Source organism: Carlito syrichta, unplaced genomic scaffold (genome assembly GCF_000164805.1).
Source record: "Carlito syrichta isolate Samal-C Ts95f unplaced genomic scaffold, Tarsius_syrichta-2.0.1 Scaffold288453, whole genome shotgun sequence".
Classification (NCBI taxonomy): Eukaryota; Metazoa; Chordata; class Mammalia; order Primates; family Tarsiidae; genus Carlito; species Carlito syrichta.
Genome location: NW_007232549.1, coordinates 250,949 through 273,877, shown reverse-complemented (window position 1 = coordinate 273,877; position 22,929 = coordinate 250,949). Strand labels below are relative to the sequence as shown.

Below are 22,929 nucleotides of genomic sequence, written 5' to 3'. Positions count from 1 at the left end.
GGGCGGGCCTCGTGGTCATTCCTCGGGCCTTCCCTTAGTTGTGCCCCGGAGGCACCGCGTGGGCCGGGCCAGACTGACCTTGGGCTGCGTGGGGTGGGCCCGGGGGAGGGGGGCGGCCCGCCCAGCCCCTGGGACAGCGGGGACGAGCTCCAACCGAGAAGTACGGTTCTAGCTGTGCAGCGATCAGCCTCTGATGTGCACCGGGGACTTGGATGACAGTCTTTTTTTTCGGAGGAGTTAGGATTCCAGCTTCGCAGTAAGGAAACTGAGGCTCAGGGAGGTTGACCTACGCGCGCAAGGTCACACAGCCGCTAGGAGGCAAAGCAGGCTGAGCCCAGGTTGGAATCCGGTTCTCAGATTACGGATCTCCGCAGCCAGGCCTCTGCACCTTTCCTTGCAGCCTAGTGGGTGCTAGGCCTCCTTAGTTTACCAGCTGCTCCTGCAAATAACGTTATTACGGGGTATTGCCAGGAACACAGTAGGACGGAAAGGAATGATTTGGAAATAACGCTAAGTGCTCTGGAGCTAGAGTGAGTAACTGGCTGATAATTTGTGTGGTTAGTAGTTGCTGGAGAAAGCAGACGTAAGCCCTGTTTTTGACTAGCAAGCTGGAAACTTGAACTAAAACAACTTGCAGCATTAACTTGGAGAGCTTTTTAGAATCCCGTCGTTTCCTGCAGGATAGTAGAAGTGTTTTGGAAAAGGTGAGCTTGTCACAATTTTTTAATTGGAGGGGGTTGGTATGGTGGTAAAGTGGTGGTGACTGTGAAAGTTACTGTTTATTCTGTGTTCCATAATTTGGGTCTTATGAATGAAAGCAAGCAGTTGAGGAAAGCACAGTAATTGAGAAATAAACATGTCCACACATGAACACATTCTTCCCCCTCGAAATGTTGAAAGACCCAATAGTTGGATCTGTGGTCCCGTATTTTGATATTACTTCATGTTTGCCAACACTTGTTTTTATTAACAAGCGTTTTTGTGTGTGGGTGTGTGTTTTGGCCTTTTTAAAATCTCTGTTTATGGGGCCATGTGACGTGGAACCAGGCCTGGACAGATTCCCTGGACTTTGTGGGTTGGGAGGCCTGGGCTCTTTTTGGGGTCTGCCTGAGCTGCTGTGGGGCTCTGGGCAAGTGCCTTCACCCTCCCACGCCTCAGTTATCAGCAGTCTGATCACTTTAGAAAAGATCAAAACTGCAAGGGGGTGGGCCAGCTGAGTCTTGTGGCATGAGAGAGAACCTGGGGGTTCAGGGGATACACTGCAAGACTTCCCAGTTTGGGGTGAGACCTTGGACGTGGCTGAGGAGGAGTCAGCCCTGGATGGGGTGGGGATGGTCAGCCTGAACTGATGAGAAAGGAGGCCTGTGGGCCTGTTCTTTGCCTAGTCATCTGCATGCAGGGGCCTGGACCAGAGAGGGAAGGGGGCTGGCTCAGGAGATGGAAAGATATTTCAAAAGAAGGTCCTGAGGCCACCTTGGCCTGAGAGGTGCCCAGGCCAGTGCAGAACACTTGGGCTTTGTAGTCACACTGATCACTTACAGCTATAGAACTTTGGCTGAAGACTTCCATTCTCTGAGCCTCAGTTTCCTTGTGTGTAAAATAAAGAGGCCATACCCATTCACAAGATTGTCGTAAAAATTTACTGAGCTATGTAATAGCACCTGGGACATAGTATGGGATCCATGAATCATTGTAGTTATATTGTATTATTTATTGTAAATTTGGGGGGAACAAGTGTATGGATATATTGCATAGTGGTATAGTCTGGGTTTGTAGTGTAATCATCACCCTGAATATTGTACGTTGTACCCATTAAGTAATTTCTCATCCCATACCCCCTCCTACCCTTCTACCTTTCCAAATCTCCAGTATCTCATTCCATTCGCCAGTATCTTATTCCACTTTGTATGTCCATGTGCACACGTTATTTAATTCCCACTTAAAAGTGGAAACATGTAGTATTTGACTTTCTGAGTTATTACATTAAGATAATGGCCTGTAGTTTCAACTATAATGCCACAAAAGACTTTATTCCATTCTTTTTTATGTCTCAGTAGTACTCCATGGCATATGTGTGTGTGTGTGTGTGTGTGTGTGTGTGTGTGTGTGCATATGTATACAAAGATGTGATATATTTTCATATATATCACATTATCTGGTCATTTGTTGATGAACACAGGTTGATTTAATCTCGCTACTATTGTGAATAGTGCTGCAATAAACATGAGTGCAGGTTTCTTTTTTTATATAGTGATTTTAAGGGAGAAACACAGGGTGCCAGTGAGGAGGGGCTATTTGTAGGGTTGGGACAGTCCAGGATGATGCTGGCCTCTGGTCAACAAATCAGCGCTGTGGGACACTTCTTCTCCCTTCACACCACCCCCTTCCAACTGTACATTGGCCTTTCCTGGACCTCTTCCCTTTTGGGCTCAAGGGCTAGAATGTCCCTAAATGAGATTAGTTGATTTGGGCAGATGTGCTGGCGGGGATGGATGTGTAGAATAGATAGCTTATTTCAGGAAGGCCCTGGGTGGTGGTGGAAGGGTTGCACCGATTGTGACAGCTTTTGGAGCATTTTGTGAGACACCCAGAAGGTGGTGATTCCCACCAGGATATTGAGGCTGGTGGTTTGACCTGTTTGTACTTGGACTTCCTCAGTAGTAACTGGAGCGTGAGAACTTGGAGCTATTGAGAGACACTGACGGGGAAGACCTAAAGAGCCCACTGCCAGCATTGGGACGAGTTTCCTGGGAAGGGCTAAGTCATGGTTTGACACTTTATTGAACCCTGGTCCAATTTATTGTATAATAAGCCCACTCATTTAAAATCAGAATGGGGTTGGGTGGGGGGGTGAAGAAGGCGGGCAAAGCCCAAGCAAGCCCTTCAATGATTTTGTGGGTTCTTAATAAAAGGCCCCAAGTACCTCCTGGTTGGTTCTCTCTGAAATGTTAGCTTGCTAAACTGTGAGAGTCTGGGGAGAGAGGGATCCATACCTGCTTTTGTGTGAGGAGGGGACACCGTGGCCCAGGCCTGGCTCCTGGATCAGAGGACGCACCAGCACCTTGAAGGGAATCTCTGTCCTCTAGGAGGTCACACTGGGTCCTGGGGCTGCTGGGGATAGGAGCCTGTGCCCTGCCCCCTCCTTCCTGTGTCTTCTCTTTCTCTTCCTCTTTCTACTGCTTCCTCCTCGCTTTCTTTCCACCTGTCAGTCAATAAACAAGCTGGGAGCAGCTGGGGTTGGGGTTGGGGCCGGGGCCGGGTTTATGTGCAGTCTGGAATGTTTCGAGGAATGGGATGAGTTTCTGTAGAAAACCCTGGGTCCGAGTCTAGGCCAGTGCTTTTCACGATGAGGCTCCTGACCCATGAGTCTTTTTTTTTTTTTTTTTGAGTTGGAGTCTCACTCAGTCATTCAGGCTGGAGTGCAGTGGCACGCTCACGACCACTCCAGCATCGACCTGCTGGGCTCTGGGTGATCTTTCTGCCTCAGCCTTCCAAGAAGCTGAACTACAGGCACGCGCTACCATGGCTGGCTAATTCTTTTTTAAAATTTATTGTAGAGATGAGGTCTTGCCAAGTTGCCCTGACTGTTCTCGAACCTGTAGGCTCAGGCAATCCCCTCACTTCGGCCTCCCAAAGTGCTGGGATTTTAGGCTTGAGTCACCATGCCTGGTTGTTTCTGTATTAATTTTAACCAGTGATATTCTTTGCCTGTGTCTTTTTTTGGGAAAGCACAAGTTAAATAGGTGATACATAGAAAGCACTCTCAGTCAAGAGACTTACATCTTTCCAGTCCAGGTTTGGTCTGGAGCCTTTTGTGGTCATAGAATTAACACTTGGTTTTACTTGGTTGTGTCCTTTGAAAAGCACTTTGCATCTACTACCTTGTAACAGTCCTATGAGGCGGAGTCTGCTCATGAGATCCCATTTTATTTTATTTTTATTTTTTGAGTTGGAGTCTCACTCTGTCACCCAGACTGGAGTGCAGTGCTGCTCCCAGCCACTGCAGCCTCGACCTGCTGGGCTCCGGCGATCCTTCTGCCTCAGCCTTCCAAGTAGCTGGAACTACAGGCGCATGCTACCACACCCGGCTAATTTTTTTTGATTTATTGTAGAGATGAGGTCTCGCCAAGTTGTCCAGGCAGGTCTCGAACCCGTGGGCTCAGGCAATCCACTCACCTCAGCCTCCCAAAGCACGGGATTACAGGCTGAGCCACCAAGCCCGGCTGAGATCCCATTTTAAAGATGTGAAACTGAGGTGCAGAGAGGTTAGTAAACTGCCTTTAGTTGCAGGATTAGTGGGAGGTGGAGCTGAGATCTGAACACGTCGAGGACCTGCACTCTTACCCACTGAGCTGTGTCATCTCATAGACAGCACTCTTGAACATCCAGGTGATATTTGACTCCCCAGTAATTGCGGGGGTGGGGGTGATACAAAATAAAAATCACAAGGGCAGAGCGTTCTTTTTGACCAAGACGCAGATTTGGACAGAGCTGCTGCAGGTGTGTGGAGAGGGCATTCCACTGGGTTTTCTAAGGAAAAAGTCCTGTCCTCAATGAATGAAATGAGTCAGAGTAAAGGATTGGAGTCTAAGCCTTGGGCTGTTTTGTGAGCATAGGGGACACACTGTATCTTAGACGTTTACACCTACCATTTGTGTTTCTTGATAGGAACCTGAGAACACATCACCTGGGGTTATACTATCCGAGCACTGTAGAATCTCAACCCTGAAGGAGTTGAGTGGTCACCCAGCTGACCTCCCAGCCAAGGCAGGAGACCCCAGCACCCCTTCTGTTTCAGTGGTTTCAGTGATGGGGAGACCTGAGACTGAGTGGATGAGTTTATCATCCTTCACTCCCAGCTCTTTGAGGTCCTTAACAATTGATGTTGAAGTAATGCATGCACATGTAAAAAACAAAAGCCAGAAACCAACACTACGGGAAGTATTTATGATGAAAAGTCCCAGGCTGAGCCCTGTGAAACTTGTTTGTGATATAGCTCATTCCAGAATTTTTTGTGTGCATATATTTAAATGTAATTCTTAAAAGATAGGTTCATATTATACTACTGTATGTTTTTCATTCAGTATATACCATTTCATGTCAATACTTATAGAGCTACCTTTCCCTCTCCATGTTTTAGTAAGACTTATAATATTCCATTATATGGTATGGATGGTTCATTATTTATTAAACCAAATGGTGTAGATATTATTTCTAATTTCCTCTATTACAATCAATATTGCAATTCCTGTCTTTGTATGTGTTTTTATTGTATCTGTAGGATCAGCTCCTTGCAGGAGAATTCCTAGGATTTGCTGACCTATGCCCCAAGAGGTAGTTATCCCACTTTGCTCACCCATTATCCCTGCTAGTGGTAAGCAATAAGTGTGTTTTTCCTACTTTCACTGACCCTGGGGTTTTTACCAAATGCTTTGATTTGGGACCATCTGACAGGTCTCTGATCTGCATATCTTTATTTATGCATTTAGTTGAATATCTTCTTATGTAATCTTGGCCAAATGTATTTCACTCCCTGTGAACTCTGTCTTTATATATTTTACCCATTTTTTTTTTCTTTTGGGTTGATCTGAGGCCATTTAAAACTGACTGACCAGCCGGGCTCGGTGGCTCAGCCTGCAATCCTGTGCCATTGGGAGGCTGAGGTGAGTGGATTGCCTGAGCCCGTGGGCTCGAGACCTGCCTGGGCAGCGAGACCTCATCTCTACAATAAATCAGAAGATCAGCCATGCGTGGTAGCGTATGCCTGTAATTCCGGCTACTTGGAAGGCTGAGGCGGCAGGATGGTCGGAGCCCAGCAGGTCGAGGCTGCGGTGGCCGGCAACGGCCACTACACTCCAGTCTGGGTGACAGAGTGAGACTCCAACTCAAAAACAAAAAACAAAAAACAAAAAAACTGACTGACCTTAACATTCTAGAGGTGTGGATGGTGTTGGCAAAATTGATGGGGTTTGAAAACTATGGCAGGGGTTCTGAATTTTGGCGTTTCCAAGAAAGCATGTTTCTCAGTTAATTCATAGAGGCCAGAGACGGTTCTGCCAGTTTTGGATTAAATGCAGAATTTTCTAATGTCACAACTGGGTGAGGAATCGTGAGACCTCTATCACTTCACCTTGACACAGAGTGTTAGCAGCACTCTCCTTTCTGGGCTTGTATGGACTGGGGTAACAAATGCTTTTGAGCATCATCTCTAGCTGGTTGGACAGATGAGCTTAATTAGGGGCACTCTGTGCTGTCCTGGGTGGGGTCTGGAAGGACAAGATACCTTCCTCTGTATTCTGGAAGCTCCCTACCGGAGCTCTGTAATTGTTCCACCTGCTTAACACGGGCAGGGCTTTAGTGGCAGGACCTTAGCCTGGCTGTTTTTTGCTGCTTATCACTTTTGTTAGGAATTACTGTTCTGACGTGCAGGCTTTTTAAAGCACCTAGTTTTCCTAGCGAATTTTTGTCTTTTGGATGGGAGTGTCTCCTGAAGAACCCTAGTGTGCCAAGAAAATCCCTGACTTCCGCAGTATTGATGGACACAGAACTGTGCTTTTCCATTTAAGAAGTTCCTCCTGGCGCTCTGGCCAGGATCATGCCACTGCAGGGGCACTGGTGGACTCAGTTAGTCTGGAACTGGCAGAGGGCAGCGGCTGCCCACAACGTCCTGGCAAGAGAGCGGGGTGAGGGCTGCCAACCGGATGACTTGACTCTACCTGCATCCTTTTCCCCCGCATCACACTGTATCTCAGTCAGACTTCCTCTTTTGTCATTTATAGGTAATTTATCAACTGTGATAAATATCAGTCCACAAGGCTTGGAAAAAAAAGACTTCCTCTTTGCTGTTAGTGTAAATTACAGGAGGAAGCTAACATTATTTACAAACCAATTTTATTTCCATGTAGGTCTAATTACTATATTTGGGGGGATTTCTTAGAAGATTTTATTTTAATGCTTTGAATGACAACTGACATTTGTCTCATAAACCTCCAAGGTGGATGTGATCTTGGGGAGCACTAGCAGCAACGCAGTGTTTTTGTGTCTTTACCCAGTGCTAGGCAGTCCACAGATAGAGACCCCCAGGTGCTGAGACACAGGCTGGAATGTGCCCAGAGGACCTAGATTGGGGTGGTGAGTGGGAGTCCCAGAAAGCGTTTGAGTCAGGCCTGGCTCGGGCACCGACAGTGCCTTCCCTAGAAGGGTGCCAAAGGTGGTCACGCAACTGTCCTCACATGGTCTGTTGGCCCCATATGCAGTAGTTTGTCTGTATCCGGGTGCTGTAGTCCTGCTGCTGATAACAGGAGCACAAATAAGGAAGCCTATCTGGCCTGATGTTGGGTTGGCTTGTGAGTCAATAAGCTCCCTGGATGTGCCTTAACCCCACAGGTGCCCCTTGAGTACCTGCTGTGAGGGTAGCTGTGACAGACAAAATGCATGCTTGCTGTTAGTGCAGTGAGCAGGTTTTCAGTAACCTCTTTCCAGGAAGCAGTAGCTCTCAGGATGGGAAAGTACCAGAAAAGTCTTCGGATCACAAACTGTACATGAGGATGTGTTGACCTTCCTTAGTCCTTAAGGGCTGTAGGGGAAAGTTTTAAATAACAGTTTTTGGATTTGTCTTCTAAGAGGCCCTGCAGAGGGAGAACTGGGGAGGGTGAGAGTAGTTTTGTAAGTGATACGTTCAGACACCACCCCCACCAGCCTTGTTTCTGTAGTCACCTACTAAGGGAAGTAATAATAAGATTTTGCACATGTTTTTCATGGGCAAAGACCTTTTCCAATTCATCATTTTGTTGACGGCTCAGCATGACAGCCTGGTGGTCTTGGTCAGAGCTGCGGTCTTTGAACTCTGCTCCCCATGCCCACAGTTGGTGAGTGCTGGAAGATGACAATCACACCCTGGCCTTCTAACCCCAAATTTTGTGTCATTTCTGTTTTCTGGGACTTTTATCTTTATGTGTCTTGGCCTGTTTATTGCCAAGAAATGCCTTATGAGCCAGTTACTGAAACTGTTTGCAGTTAATTTTGTTTGGGGACATTGTCTAGTGAACTTTATGCTCCTGGGTGAGAACAATTCCTGCTCTCTTAATTTCTTCTGATTTTTACATTTTAGCACTTTTTTCTTCCCATACCCAGATTTGCCAGGTGGCTTTGAGAGTAGTGGGTGCATCTTGGAATTTTGTGAGGGAACCCAAAATAAAAAGCCTGTTTTTTGCTTGGCATGAAGACTTGATTTAAGGAGTGTTGCTATGACTTGTTCCTAGAATCTTAGCAGGAAAGTTAGAGCCCCATAAAATTCTTGAATTCCCTCTACAATGTCTCTGACAGGTAGTGGTGATAACTTTTTAAGTATTCCCAGTGATGGTGAGCTTACTCCTACTGAGCCAGCTCATCTTATAAGCTCAGATTGTGCCTTCTACACTGGATTTGAAAGTGCCTCTCTATAATTCAGATTTCGGTGACAGTCTATGATGGTCTATTCAGTACCAGTTACCCCGTAAACATTTGCTAGATATTATTTGACATTTAGGACTAGATGATTGCCGCCATCTTTGCTTTAACACTATGATTTTTTAAAAAACTGAACCTGGCCTACTGATAGTCAGTTTTCTCCATCCAAGATGGAGGAGGCAGCACTATGCAGAAGAGAACAGGAGAGACTAGGGATCCAACTTGGGCACCCCCACTCTCATTGCCACTTACCAGTTGTGCTGCCTTGAATACCATGCAAACCTGGAATCCCCAGTTCCACATCAGAAATGGGGTAACAATGCTAGCCCGGAGTGCTTCACATGTTTTTCAGGCTTGGGTCAGATGAGCTGACAATACGTAAAGGAATTTCACGCACTGTGTAGTGCTGTATGAATGCAACATGGGAGTTCCTGTGGCCTTTCCCCTGGAATTGAGTAGTCACGTGGTAAAAATTGTTTTGAGTGTAAACCTAGTGGGCATTGGGAATGGTCTGAAGGCTTTGGAGGGTTACTTGTGTTCTAAAGTTGTTAGCTACCTATCGTGGTTTTTCCGGGCATGGTTAAGTCTGCTCTTCATAGTGATTAGGTCCTTCCAAACTCCAGAAGCACGTTCATCTAGGCTGTACCTGTGGCTGCCTGAGAGCTTAGGGATGGAGGATCAGTCTTGGGAGATGAAACCAACAGAGGAAACGTTAGCATCAAACAGCCTGTAGAATTGGTTTTCCCAGAGAGCCTGAAATTTTGTTTCATTCTGGATGTCCCTCAAAGATGAGTCAAAGGCTAGCTTCTGCTGAAACTTGAGTATAGTTGATTTGTGTTTAGTAGTTTTCTTTCATTTACTTCTAGTATGTTTCCTCATTTTTCCTCATATGATGACCTGACAACTCATTCCTCATTAAAACACCAGGGATTGCACACACCGTGTGGTCCAGTACTACTCCGTATGTGTTCCCTGGGTAGTGAAGACCCCACCTCTACAACACACATCTGCATCCCCTTGCCTACTACTTCTCCCATCTTGGTTTTGCCAGAAGGGTCACCAGAAGTCAGTCATCTTTACTTGAGTTCTAATCCTTCCCTCTGGAGCATTCACTGGTTTTTAATGGTATAAGAGAAGGACAGGAGGAACTTTGATCCTGCATCATCTTTTTCCACTGTATTTGTGGAAAAGTGTTCTAACCAAGGCAGCATTTTCACTTTTGGAAATCAATCACCATGTAGATTTAATACCATTAAGTCATTTCAGAAGTACCTAGCTTAATAGACAAATATGTAAGATTAGATTCCTGCCAAATGGTCCAGAATGTAGTCAGAGAAGCCATAGGAGGTTGTTAATGAAAACATGGCCATGTAGAACTGTAGGCATCTCCCGAGCCCCGGTGATGGGCCAGACACAGCACCAGAAATGAGTAAACTCTTGTCACTGTTCTCAAGGAGAGCAGACCAGCTCGGTGGACAGATGTCTACTCAGCCACATGACAAATGATAGCCCAGATTTATCAAGCAACTGCCCTGGATGGAAGGTAGTGCCCTTGGCTGGGCTGGAGGGCTAGGAGGAGTTCTGTGGGCATGTTTATAAAGGAGGTGTGTGCCTGGACAGCTGGGGGAGAAAACTGAGGAAGCTGTTGGACGTGCAGATTGGGGAGTTATTGCTCAGCTCTTGTGGAACACTTAGTTCTTAAAGAGAGGAAGGAGTAGTAGGAAGAAAAGTAGAGGCAACAAAGATTGAACAAAAATGATTATGAGGTTGTGTTTGTTGAGACAGTTCAGCGTTCACATGCTGTGCCAGTTTTGAGTACGGTTAGATACTGCCTATCCTCTCGTCAATTCATTTCAAAGGAGCAAGCCCACAATATTAGAATAGAGAAACTATTATTTCTTAGGTAACATGCCTTAGGTAATAATCCAGTTGAGAGGACTAGAAAGAGAATTAAAATCACTTTTTTTCACTTGCATAACAGATGGGTGGAACAACTGATTTGTGAATTGCCCATTAAGGAGTTTGGCCTAAAATGATTCGGGTCCCCATATTTTTAATAGTTGATGCTATTCAAGTGGAACATGCTGTTTATTATTAATGCTGTAAATAGAATCCCAAGTGGGATACACTTTTGGATTTGTATGTTCTTTATTGTATTACTTATGTGGGTCTAATGGAAACACTAGGGAAGTTTCTAGCCTAGGGAAGAATATCTGGAAAGATGGTATTTTGGTGGGATGTAATAACCTCAGAAAATTTGTATTATTCCAGAAGGTCAATATAGAAAATATCACATTCAGACATTTTTTACAGCTTTTTTTCTTTAGCCTCAGAGTTTTCTCTGAAAATCCACAGTGGAGCTTAGAGAATCTCAGTCAGGCCAAAGGGTTTTTGTGAGATTTGGCTAAGTTCTCCTTCAAAAACTTTTGAACTAGGAGTTGTGGCATCCTTTTTCAATTGGTAAATAAAACTCTTGTCAGGTGAAGCAGCGATGTCTTGCCAGCTTTTGAGATTAAAATCAATAGTTTTAAAAGCAATTTGGTATGGGGTTGAATGAATAGCAGGTGTCTTAAAGCTGTTCAACTGGAAATCGAGGCATTCTGTTTTGCTCTCTACAGGTTTTACTTGTCTTTTATTGCTCTTGAAATAATCAAGATACTTTCTCTTTAAAACAAATATCCCCCTCACTCCCTGATCCCATGTCTCAGTGGACACCAGGAAACCAAACACAAAGACAGTAATGAGATTAAGGGGCATATATGGGGAGGTGAGTTGATTGGCTGGTTTTGTCTGGCTTCTTATCATCAGGAAAATCAAATTAGCGTCTGCCTTCAGCTTTTACTTCAAACGTAACTGAAGGAAGTGAAATTTAGGAACTTATGCCCGGATGGTTTGTTCTTCTTTAAATATTTATCCAGCGTTTATTTCAAAGAAATCCTGGGGGAGGGACAGAGAAAGAAGAGTCCTGGCTTTTCCCTGCTTGTTGGCACCCCTCAGCCAGCAGGTGCCTTAAAAAGGGTACTGTCTGTCATGTGCCTCCTGGAGAGAGGCTGCCTCTTTATCTCAAGCTCTCGTTCAAAGAAATTTTTAACCAAATAATATTCATCTTCCTGAAATGAGTTCTGGTTAATAAAGTATTCGTTCTCCCTGCTTTTAAAAAATAATTCCAATTGTGGCAAAATACACATAACATAAAGGTTACCACTTTAGGCTGGGCTTGGTGGCTCAGTTGTAATCTCAGCACTTTGGGAGGTTGAAGCGAGTGGATTTCCTGAACCTACGGGTTTGAGACCAGCCCAGGCAACTTGGCGAGACCTCATCTCTACAATAAATCAAACAAGTTAGCTGGGCATGGTAGTGCGTGCCTGTAGTTCCGGCTTCTTGCAAGACTGAGGCAGAAGGATCGCCGGAGCCCAGCGGGTCGATGCTGGGGTGGCCGTGAGTATGTCACTGCACTCCAGCCTGGGCGATGGAGTGAGACTCCAACTCAAAAAAAAAAAAGTTACCACTGTGATGATTTTTAAGTGTACAGTTCAGTGGCATTAAGTCATTCACATGGTTGTGCAAGCCATTGTCACCACCCATCTCTAGAACTCTTTTCATCTTGCAAAACTGAAACCCTTTACCTATCAAACACGAATTCCTCCACTTCTCACTTCTTCCCAGCCCCTGGTATGCACTGCTCTGTTTGCTGTTGCTATGAGTTTGTGCTAGGTGGCTCACATAAGTAAAATTGTATAGTTTTGTCCTTTTGTGATTGACTTATTTCATTCAGCGTACTGTCCTCAAGGTTCATTCACGCAGTAGTATGTGTCAGGATTTCTTTACTTTTTAAGGCTCAGTAATCCATTGTGTGGATATGCTACATTTTACTTTTCTACTTATCTGTTGATAGACACTTGGGTTGCTTCTTCCTTTTGGCTGTTGTGAATAATGCTGCCGTGAACATGGGTGTGCACAGATCTTTTTGAGACCTTGATTTCAATTCTTTTGGATATCCACCTAAGAGTAGAATTGCTGGATCATATGGTAATTGTATTTTTAGTTATTTGAGAAATTGCCAGACTTTTCTGAAGTGGCTGCACCATTTTACATTCCCACCAACAGTGCACAAACATTCTAATTTCTCCACATCTGCCAACATTGTTGTTTTCTGTCTTTTTTTTTTTTTTTTTAAATAGTAGCCATCCTATAGAGTGTGAGGTGGATAGTATGTTCCCTTTTAAAATTTTTCAGTGCTCCGTTGTTAAGGCAGCCCCAGGGTCTAGATATTGAGGATGGTTCCTAGGAGCATATTGCCAGGTGGGGCCCATGACTCTGTCATTTTAAAATAATTATTGAGAAGATTTCTTGCTTTCAGATAGATTTACAAAAAAGTTATTCAGTAGAGGGGATAGTGAAAGAGATCAATGCACCACTAATTTATGCTAAAGATCTATCAAAACACCTTATGCTTATTTGTGGTAGAAAAATACACTAGACCAATTCAGTGGCACCCATAGTGGGAAGATGACAGGAAATCTGAGTCTTGGCTCTGTCTTTGCCATGAGGGGAACTTTGCCCACATCATTTCCCATTTCTGGGCTTATTACTTTAAAATGAGCTTGTTGGAACAACTCACTCAGGATCCTTCTAGCTTCCAAGTTCTCAGATTCTGCACAATAGTCTTGACCTTGCTTATTGCAAAGGGGGAGGGATGCTTTGTTCTTGAGGACAAGGGAACAGAGCAACAATTAGTTTAAATTATTCAAGATGCCTCTTCGGTTGCTAAGAACTAAGGAGAGCAGCTTTTATCTTGGAATGGTTAGAGCTGGAATTGGACCTTGCAGGTCATGGTGGGCCAATGTGCTCATTTTACAGATGAGAGCTGGGACACAAGAGACAGGGTAATGCCATCTAGTTATGAACTTTCTCTTTCTTATGAGTAAAAAGTATCAACAGCAGTAAGGGGGGACATAATAGGGACCTTGACAGAACCAAAATAGAAGTTACTTCGAAATTCAAAGACCCGGTTTCCAATCTGGTGGCATAGTTCACCAGCCCTATCTGTGGTCTTGGGCACTTCCCTCATTGCTGTTTGTCCTGTCCTCAGTTTTCTCATCTGAAAGGCTGAAATATTGTGAGAGTCAGCATGAGATAATGTATATGAGAGAAATTGTACAAAGATGTTGTCAATACCACTGGCACATAGCTGTACAATTAGAAGTTTACTTATCTCGCCAAGCAGACATGTTAATATCTAAGTTTAACATTGAGAGTGATGGTTTCTTTTATAAAATGATTCACTATAAGAAGTATCAGAGTTGTAAAGAATCATTTTTTTAAATTATAGTACATCCTTTTAGGAATCATCCTACCCCACCTTTTTTGGTATGAAGCTAGTTAAACCTGTACCACTAGCAAAGTTAGAAAAATGCGTGTTTTGATATTTATATATATATGTGACTTATATTAGCATGGAAGATCAAGGTGGCTCCAGACAGCTCTGACGATTACTCCATTTGAAAAGGAAGGCAAGGCTGTGTTCACCTCTGGTTGTGTTTGTTAAAGCCAAGCTAGTTTCTTTAGTTGAGAAGGAAGTATATCAGATCCAGAGAGCTTCAATTAAACTTGTGAAATGAGCTGGTTAGGGTTTCTTGTACTCTTTTCTTTGTAGGTATCATTTGTTATTTTAGCTTTCTGGCTTACTGTAAATCAGAACTAAATCATGGGCCCTGGCATGCAGGGCACTTGACTGACCACTTTTGAGCCCCACTTTCCCCAGTTGTAAGTGGCCATACTACTCTCACTTCTGCTCATTGCATAGGGGTTGAGGTGAGGTTTATAAAAGGTATATTTTATATTTTAACTTGAAAGGACAAGGTGTGATCCTTGGCTTCAGGAGAATGTAGAAGAATGTAAGAGAAAAATCAAGCAAACATACAGTTTTCTCTACTGTCATACAACACTTCTGACACCAGCTATGTGGGTCTCTTCCTCACCAAGCAGTTCTCCAGTTCTCTGTGGACACCAACTCTGTCCTACAATTTGATTCTATTCTGATACTGTCTACCTAGAGTTGGTGTCAGATCCCTCAGGTTGAGAGCTTGGTCCCACAAGACTGCCCCTCACTTCAGATGCTAGTCCCAGGTCTAGGCTTCTGGTGCTTCTGACTGACTGGCTATAAATCGAAGTTCCCATGATCCCCTCCTTGGGCTTGCTCATCTGCTAGAGTGGCTCACAGAACTCAGGGAAACGATTCACTTACTTGTTTATTATAAAGAGTACAAGTTCGGAGCAGCCAAATGGGTGCATAGAACTGGGTGGTGGGTAAGTGCCGAGCTTCCATGGCCTCTCGGGGCACCCCACCTTCCCAGCACCTCCATGTGTTCACCAACTTCGAAGCTCACTGAGCCCCTTCCTTTAGGGTTTTTATGGAGGCTTTATTGCATAGGCAAGATTGATTAACTCATTGGCCATTAGTGATTAAACTTAATCTCTGTCCCTTCTCCTTCCCTGGAGGTCAGGTGGGGAGGTTGGACTGAGAGCACCAACTCTCTAATCACAGGTTTGTATCTTTGGCAACTGTCCCCCTCCTCCCAGTCACTTCTCTAGCATAAATTCAGGTATGATTGAAAGAGGTTTATGAATGACAAAAGATGCTTCTCTCGCCTTCATTGCTCTGGAGTTGTTAAGAAGCTGCTTCAGGGGCAGGGGGTAAAAACCAAATATTATTATGAAAGATATTCCTATTGGTCTTATCACTTAGTCTATTACAAGGGGTTTAGGAACTGTGGCCTGGGACCCAGGGATGAAGACTATTATTATTATCTCACAAGATCACAGCATCACCAAATGATAGGCCACCATATGGGAACAACAGCAGAGCAAAAAAAGGTCCCACAACCAACCTGTCTACATAGCAGGCCAGTCAGCCACAGGTGTACATGTACTGTGGCGGTTCCTGGAATCACTGTAAGTGACCCAGGGGGGGTGGTGTCAGTGTGGTCATGGTGCTCTGGGGTAGTTGCCTTAAAGAATTGGAGCAGTGTGGACCAGGAGAAAGGGAGAGGTCTTGCAATTGATTGGAAAGTTACATTGTGCAAATTCTTCATGTTGGGGTGGCATTTGAAACCAGGTGACTTCACAAATCCACCAAAATGTTAGAAGAGGAGAAGAGAGTTGGGAGACTCAGCCCTGAAATCTTAAGTCACTTTGAGCTGGAGAAGAAGAGGCCCCTGAGAGGGACAAGGTCACTGAAAGGCACCACATCCCTGAAGGGAGGCCGGAGGATGGTAGATAGACAGCCTGACCTGAGGAAGCAGAACAAGGCATGAAGGGAGGAAGGCTGAGTGTTTGGCCAGTCTTTGGCATAAGGACATAAATGCTGTGGGCTAGTCTAAGGTATCTGAGTCAAGTCCGTCGACTGGGACATCCGGGTACAGTGACAGGGCATGGTGATGGGCCGGCTGTGTGGAGCGACAGGTGTGGGTCTGCGCCCTGGAGGTGGTCAGCAGCCCAGAGGTATGGGGAGAAGGCCAGAGCCCCGGGATGCTGACGCCTAGCTTGTCCCTTTCCCTCCTTTTCTTCTGTCACCATCTCAGGGGCAACATTTCTCTCTCAGCCTTCTTGCCATCATGTTCTTTCCTTGTTGGTCTTCTCTGCATTTTTACTGTGCTGCTTTTTCTAAATCAAGCGTTGTCTTATTGTTCCAGAGTCCAATGGCCTCACCTGTGGAGCCTGAGTCTCCTGGCATGGTTTCCGTCTCTCCTTCCTTCCCTCCTGTGCATTCTCTTTTCTCTTCCAGAGAGCATAGCTCCCTCTTCCAGTCAGGTGGTTTCAGGCTCCTGCGACTTTGCACATACCTCTCACTCTCCTGCAGTGCCCTGTTCACTTTCTTGTCTGAAAGTGTCCTGGTCCTCCCCCAGGCTTGCCTGAGAGCCAGCTTCTCTATGATGCCTCTTCCTTCTCTTTCCTTGGTCATAACTTTCTTAGCATTTCCTTAAAACAAAGCAAACACAGCAACACATCTATTTTAGTTACTTGTGTGTTCCCTCCCCATCATGAGCATGTAAGTCCCTTCAGAGCACAGGGACTGTCTTTTTTATCTCTGTGTCTCTGTGGAGTGGATTGCAATTGACAAGTGGGCAGCAGCAGCAGGGTGCCCATGTTCCCTGGAGAAGTCAGACAGGCAGGCAAAGGCCTGGGTGGAAATGGTTACAAATAAAAATCATCTGTTTCTTTTCTCAAGTATAAATAGTCATTTGTTTTTCAGCTAGTGTTATTAAGTAGTTGCTTCGGCATAGTGGGAGACACTCAGCTGTGTGAAGTACAGTCTCTTTTTTCAAGAGTCGTAAGAGATCTTTTTTCAAGAGTCGAGCCGGCTAGGTGGCTCAGCCTGTAATCCCGTGCCTTTGGGAAGCTGAGGTGAGTGGATTGCCTGAGCCCGTGGGTTCGAGACCCGCCTGGGCAGTGAGACCTCATCTCTACAATAAATTAAAAATTCAGCCAGGCATGGTAGCGCATGCCTGTAATTACGGCTACTTGGAAGGCTGAGGGGAAAGGACTGCCGGAGCCCAGCAGGTCGAGGCTGCAGTGCCCGGGAGCAGCCACTGCACCCCAGTCTGGGCGACAGAGTGAGACTCCAACTCAAAAAAAAAAAAAAGTTAGTGATGACAGAACACAGGCCGGGGCAACTGTCATAAGGGTGTTAGAAACACGTTTCACAGGACTTCAGAGAAGACAGCCCAGTGATGACTGAGATGAGACATCGTGGGGTCAGGGATGTCTGTGTGGGACACTGGGAGGATGGAGATTGGTGAGCTTGCTGATGGGCCTGGGGCAATGGACTTTGGAAGGTTGGTGTTGTGGAGTGCATTCCAGAATCAAAATGATCTGAGTGAAGTGTAGAAGTCAAGTGCGTAATCTACATTTTTTATTGGCTCTGGATGGCCTTACCCGAATTAATTGTTGTACGTTTGTATATGTTGTTTGTTTCTCTGTTTTCCAGGCTCAGACCATGAATTACGTTGGGCAGTTAGCCGGCCAGGTGTTTGTCACCGTGAAGGAACTCTACAAGGGGTTGAACCCGGCCACACTGTCTGGATGCATCGACATCATCGTGGTTCGCCAGCCCAACGGGAATCTTCAGTGCTCCCCTTTCCATGTCCGCTTTGGGAAGATGGGTGTTCTGCGCTCACGTGAGAAAGTGGTAAGAGCGTGGGACTCAGCGACCTGGTGCACTGGCTCTCTCCTGAGAGAAAAATCAGTGTATTTCTGTGGCATCACTATCTTGAACTCTCAGGCCTATATCTTTAGGACTCCACTGGAGATGGAATTGGTGATTACTAATTAAAATTATTTTAGCTAGTATGGCTGCATAAATTACTCTAAAATGCAGTGGCATATGTCAACTGTTTATCAAACTCCTGGCTTCCGGGGGTCAGGAATTCAAATAGAGCACAGCAGTGGTGGTCTGTCTCTGCTGTCTGGTACCTCAGTTGGAAGACCCACCAAAAGCCTGTGAATGGGAGACATCTGATTGCTTGCTTTTTCCTGTGACTGGTGGTTGACTCTGCCTCTTGGCTGCGCCACCTACACATGGCCTCTCTACATGATCTGGCATTCCTACAACATGGCAGTGGTTTTGAGGCCAAGAGAGAGCCAGGTGGATACTCGTGTTTTTGTGACCTAGCCTTGTGAGCCATATGATGTCACTTCTGTTATGCTTTACTAGTTGGGCAATCACAAGCCTGCCCAGGGTTCAAGGGGAGGGGAAATAGCTAGGCCTTTCTTGATGAGGAGTGGCAAGGTTCTGGAAGGGCATGTAGGACCAGAAATATTGATGCGGCCAATTTTGGAAAAGACAATCTGCTGCACAAATTAAAAAAGAAGTCCTTAAAAATAGATTATCCATTTAATGTCCCCACTTAATGTAGAACTTGGAATGATGTCTAATGATTGATCCTTTCAGTTAAGTTCAGGTGAATGCTCTTCGCTGAGAGTATTTCAAGGATCTCAGCCAGTAGCGAATGAGTGTTCCAGGGTGTAATTTCTAAAGTCTGGGCCTGGGGAGTCTTTAATTGCAGCTTAAACTCTAACCAGCCGTGTGACCTGGGCCAGCCACTCCTCTTGTCCTGGCCTCAGCCCATCAGCTGGGAAAGGAGGAACTGGACCGGGTGGTCTCAGAGTCACCTTCCTATTTTGGGTTCCATCCTTCCCAGTCAGGGTCTGCCATCCTGAACTCAGCATCCCTCCAGTGCTCAGGGGGCAGCAGTGCTGGAATGAATTGCTGACTGAGAGTTGGAGTTGTGAACTACTTGCATCTCTAGAGACATGGCCATGAGGTTTTCTGTGGTCAAGGCAGCTCATTCTTTTCTTAACTGTGTTTTTTCTTCAGGTTGACATAGAAATCAATGGGGAATCTGTGGATTTGCATATGAAATTGGGAGATAATGGAGAAGCATTTTTTGTTCAAGAAACTGATAACGATCAGGTAAGGAAGACTGGATGCTCAGGGTTACTTCCCAGTTTGATCTTTGGACAATGCTTTTCTGGAGACACGGGAGAAGTTTGTGCAAAGAGGTAATATTGGTCCTGGCTGACAAAGCAGAAAAGTGGCCTTGTACCTATACAAGGGATTGGAGCCAGAAGGACCAGGTGTATGCAGAGTCCACAGACTTGGGGCTTCAGTTTGTTTACTGCTTCTAGGAGACAGAGGGACGGGCTTTACACATTGGCCTGAACCGTAGTCTGAAGCTTACAAATTACACTGGTGTGTCAAATCTCAGATGACTGAATATTCTCACTTTTATTGAGTGGCCAAATCACTTTTATTAAAAAAAAATTATCAGCTTTATTGAGCTATATCTATATTATTGTACACAACTTTCAAGTGTGCAATTCAGTGGCTTTTAGTACAGCCATGCATTGCTTAACAAAGGGGATATGTCCTGACAAATGTGTTGTTAGGGGATTTTGTTGTCATACAAACCACCTTAGAGTGTACTTCCACACACCTAGGTGGTAGAGCCTACTACACACCTAGGCTATACAGTGTAGTCTACTGTTATTCAGTACACTGTACTGAATACTGTAGGCGACTGTAACACAGTGGTAAGTATTTGTACATCTAAACATATTTAAACAATCTTATGGGACCCCCGTTGTATATGTGGTCCATCATTGACCAAAACATGGTATATGACCGTATTTTCGCAGATATGTGTGACCATCATCACAGTCAATTTTAGAACGTTTTCATCACCTCAGAAAGAAACACTGTACCTTTAACTATCACTTCCCCTGTCCTCAACTCCAACCCCCGAGTCTTAAGCAACCACAAATCTACTTTCTGCCTCTCTAGATTCCTCTATTCTGAACTTTCATGAGTGGAATAACAGCATGAGGCCTTTGTGCATGGCTTCTTTCCCTTAGCATAATCGTTTGAAGGTTCATGCATGTTGTTGCTTGTATTAATACTTCATTCCTTTTTTATTTCATTGAATCTATGTACCCCATTTTGTGTATCCATTCATGTGTTGTTGGGCACTTGGGTTGTTTCTACCTTTTGACTATGTGAATAATGCTTCTGTGAACATTCATGTATAAGTTTTTGTGTGGATGTACATTTTTATTTTTCTTGGGTATATACCTAGGAGTGGAGTTGCTGGGTTGTGTGGTAGCTCTGTGTTTAACATTTGAGAAACTGCCAGACTGTTTTCCAAATTGGTTGCACTGTTTAATATTTCCACCACCAGTGTATGAAGGTTCTGAGTTGTCCATATCCTTGCCAGTACTTGTAATCTGACTTTGTGATTCCAGCCATCTTAGTGGGTGTAAAGAAGTAGGTCATTGTGGTTTTGATTTGCATTCCCTAATAATGAGTGACATGGAACATGGACTTATTGTCCATTTGTATATCTTCCCTGGAGAAATGTCTGTTCATATCTTTTTCTTGTTTTTCTGGTTAGGTTTTTTGTCTTTTTATTATTGAGTTATAAGAGTTCATTATACAAGGAGGACACCCCCCCAAAAAAAACCCCCAAATGGGATAATTTTTGGAGGATGGGCTCCATGCAGTACAGGCTTCCTCTGCTGGGTGAGTATTCTAGGCACCCATTGGCATCAGTGGACCAACAACGTTGTTGCGAGAGGCTGCATTTGGCTTTGGTGAATTTTGGGGGGGAGATTCTTTCAGCACATTTGCCCACTTCATGATGGGTGATTTACGAGCACATCTGCCAACACTGAGCTGAGTGTTCAGCAGTTTTTTGACTAAAACGGGATGACACCCATGCCAGCCTCCCTATTAACCTGATCTTGTCCCCAGTGACATTTTTTTATTTCCCTGGATGAAAAATTTTTTGAAAGAGAATGTTTTACTGATGTGGAAAAGGTGAAGCACTAAAAGGAATCAAAACTGACAAGTTCAAAAACTGATTTGAGAAGCAGGAAAAGCGTCTTCATCGGTGTATTGCATCAAACAGAGAGTACTTTGAAGGTGCCTAAAGTTTAAACATGTAAGAATAAATACACAATTTTTAATAAATAAATCCTGGGTTTTTTGGGTCCCCCCTCGTATATTCTAGGTACAAGTGTCTTACCAGGTATATGACTCATAGATATTTTTTCCCATTGTGTGGGTTGTCTTTTCACTTGCCTGATGGGTGTCCTTTGAAGCACATAATCTTCTAATTTTAATGAAGTTCAATTTATCTGTTTTTTTCTTTTGTTGTGCATGTTTTAATGTCATATACCTGTAAGAATTCTTTGTTAAATCCAAGGTAATGAAGATTTATAACTATGTTTTCTTCTAACACAAACCACTTCTTTTGCTCTTTCATTCACTGATGAAGCCACTTTGAAGGAATCTGACTTAGCAATTCCTCAATGACGTCCACTTGAACTAGTTCCGTTTGGGAAGATAGCATGATTAAAAGGACTCTGTGTAGCTCCCAAGCTCTAAAGTGAATGACTATAATTTCAGTTTTGGGATAGAACATTCCCAGGTACTACCTCCGTCAGGCCTGCCCAAGGTATGGCATCTGGGGAGGATCCCAGCACCTCATCCTGTGCCTCTCACTTTCTGGGGTGATCTGGGGCCATCAGGGATCCCTGCCCATCTGCTCCTTATCTCTCTTAAGTGTGAAGTCCTTGAGAATTAATTGGTTTTTAGTGGTGCTTTAACAGAAACTTCTTTCACTTTAAACAGAATCTGCATTTTTTTTTTTACTGAGTCGGAGTCTCCCTCCATCACCCAGGCTAGAGTACAGTGACTTGATCATGGCTTACGCAGCTTCGACTTCCTGGGCTCAGATGATCCTTCCACCTTGGCCTCCCAAAGTGCTGGGACTATAGGCATAAGCCACTGCACCCCCAGGTGACACCTGCTTTTTTTTTTGAGTCAGTCTCACTCTGTTGCCCAGTGGAGTGCAGTGGCATGCTCATGGCTACTGCAGCCTTGATCTGCTGGACTCAGGTGATCCTTCTGCCTCAGCCTCCCATGTAGCTGAGACTACAGGCACACGCCACCATGCCTGGCTGATTTTTTGACTTACTGTAGAGGCAAAGTCTCATCAAGTTGCCCAGGCTAGTCTCAAACTTCTTGGCTCAGGCAGTCCTCTTGCCTTGGCCTTCCAGAGTGCTGGGATTGCAGGCGTGGACCACTGTGCCTGGCATGACTCTTCCATTTTAAACTTCTGTTTGCTCCTGGCCTTAGACACAGATTTTAGACTGTCAGAGCTGAGGCGGTGTTTTGGGCCAAGATGTGGTAGGAGCTGTTGGTGGCCTGACGGGTGCCTGTGGGTGCATTGGGGCCTCTCAGACCAGAGATGTTTGGTCCCATGCAGATGTCTATTAGGATACCTGGAGACTGCTAGAAGTCAGGGAGCCCGTGTCCTTCAGCACCACCTGTCATTATTCAATGCTGCTCCGCTCTGCCTCAGCAGGTCTGACTGCCTCCCCATGTGCTCGCCGCCCCTTTCCTTTCCAGTCTGAGAATGGCTGAGGGCCCTTCTCTCTTCTTGACCCGAGTTTGTGTTTTTTCTTCATTTGGTCCGGTCCAATAGCCAGGTGACCACTCACTCCCTGCCACCCTAAGGCTAGATCTCTTGGTTGTTGACTTATATTTTTAGCATGTCTGGTGCTCTCTAAACCTATTTAAACTATCTATCAGCAGCAAATTTCTGTTTATATATATACAGAAATATATATAAATATATGTATTCTTTTGTTACCAAATTTTTAATATATTTTTTTTGTTACCAGGTTTTTTTAAATAATAGATGAGTTATTCAGTAATAAAATGATTGCTACAGTTTAAAAAAACTGTGAAATTTTTAATCAAACAACTATTAAATCAACAGGTTGTGTGTTTTTTTCCTTTTGTCATTAAGAAGAGGGTCAGAATCTAATTCCTTGATATTCACATACCTGGATGTGTCCTGGTATAAATGTTTTAAATGTTTTTGGTTTTAGATTGTTAGTATCATCTTAATTTAG

General features: G+C 44.6%; 1 protein-coding gene across 3 annotated transcripts in view; it reads left to right on the top strand.

Annotated features, from left to right (window-relative positions):
• Nucleotides 1-22,929, top strand: part of LPIN1 (lipin 1) — a 162,279-nt gene that overhangs the window by 83,019 nt on the left and 56,331 nt on the right. For 2 of the 3 annotated variants that reach the window (XM_021710338.1, XM_021710337.1), the window contains exons 2-3: nucleotides 17,438-17,638; nucleotides 18,827-18,922. In XM_021710338.1, the coding sequence (XP_021566013.1) occupies nucleotides 17,438-17,638; nucleotides 18,827-18,922 (297 nt within the window). Of the gene's footprint in view, nucleotides 1-17,434; nucleotides 17,639-18,826; nucleotides 18,923-22,929 lie in introns of those variants that run through there. The other variant, XM_021710339.1, reaches the window with a different exon arrangement.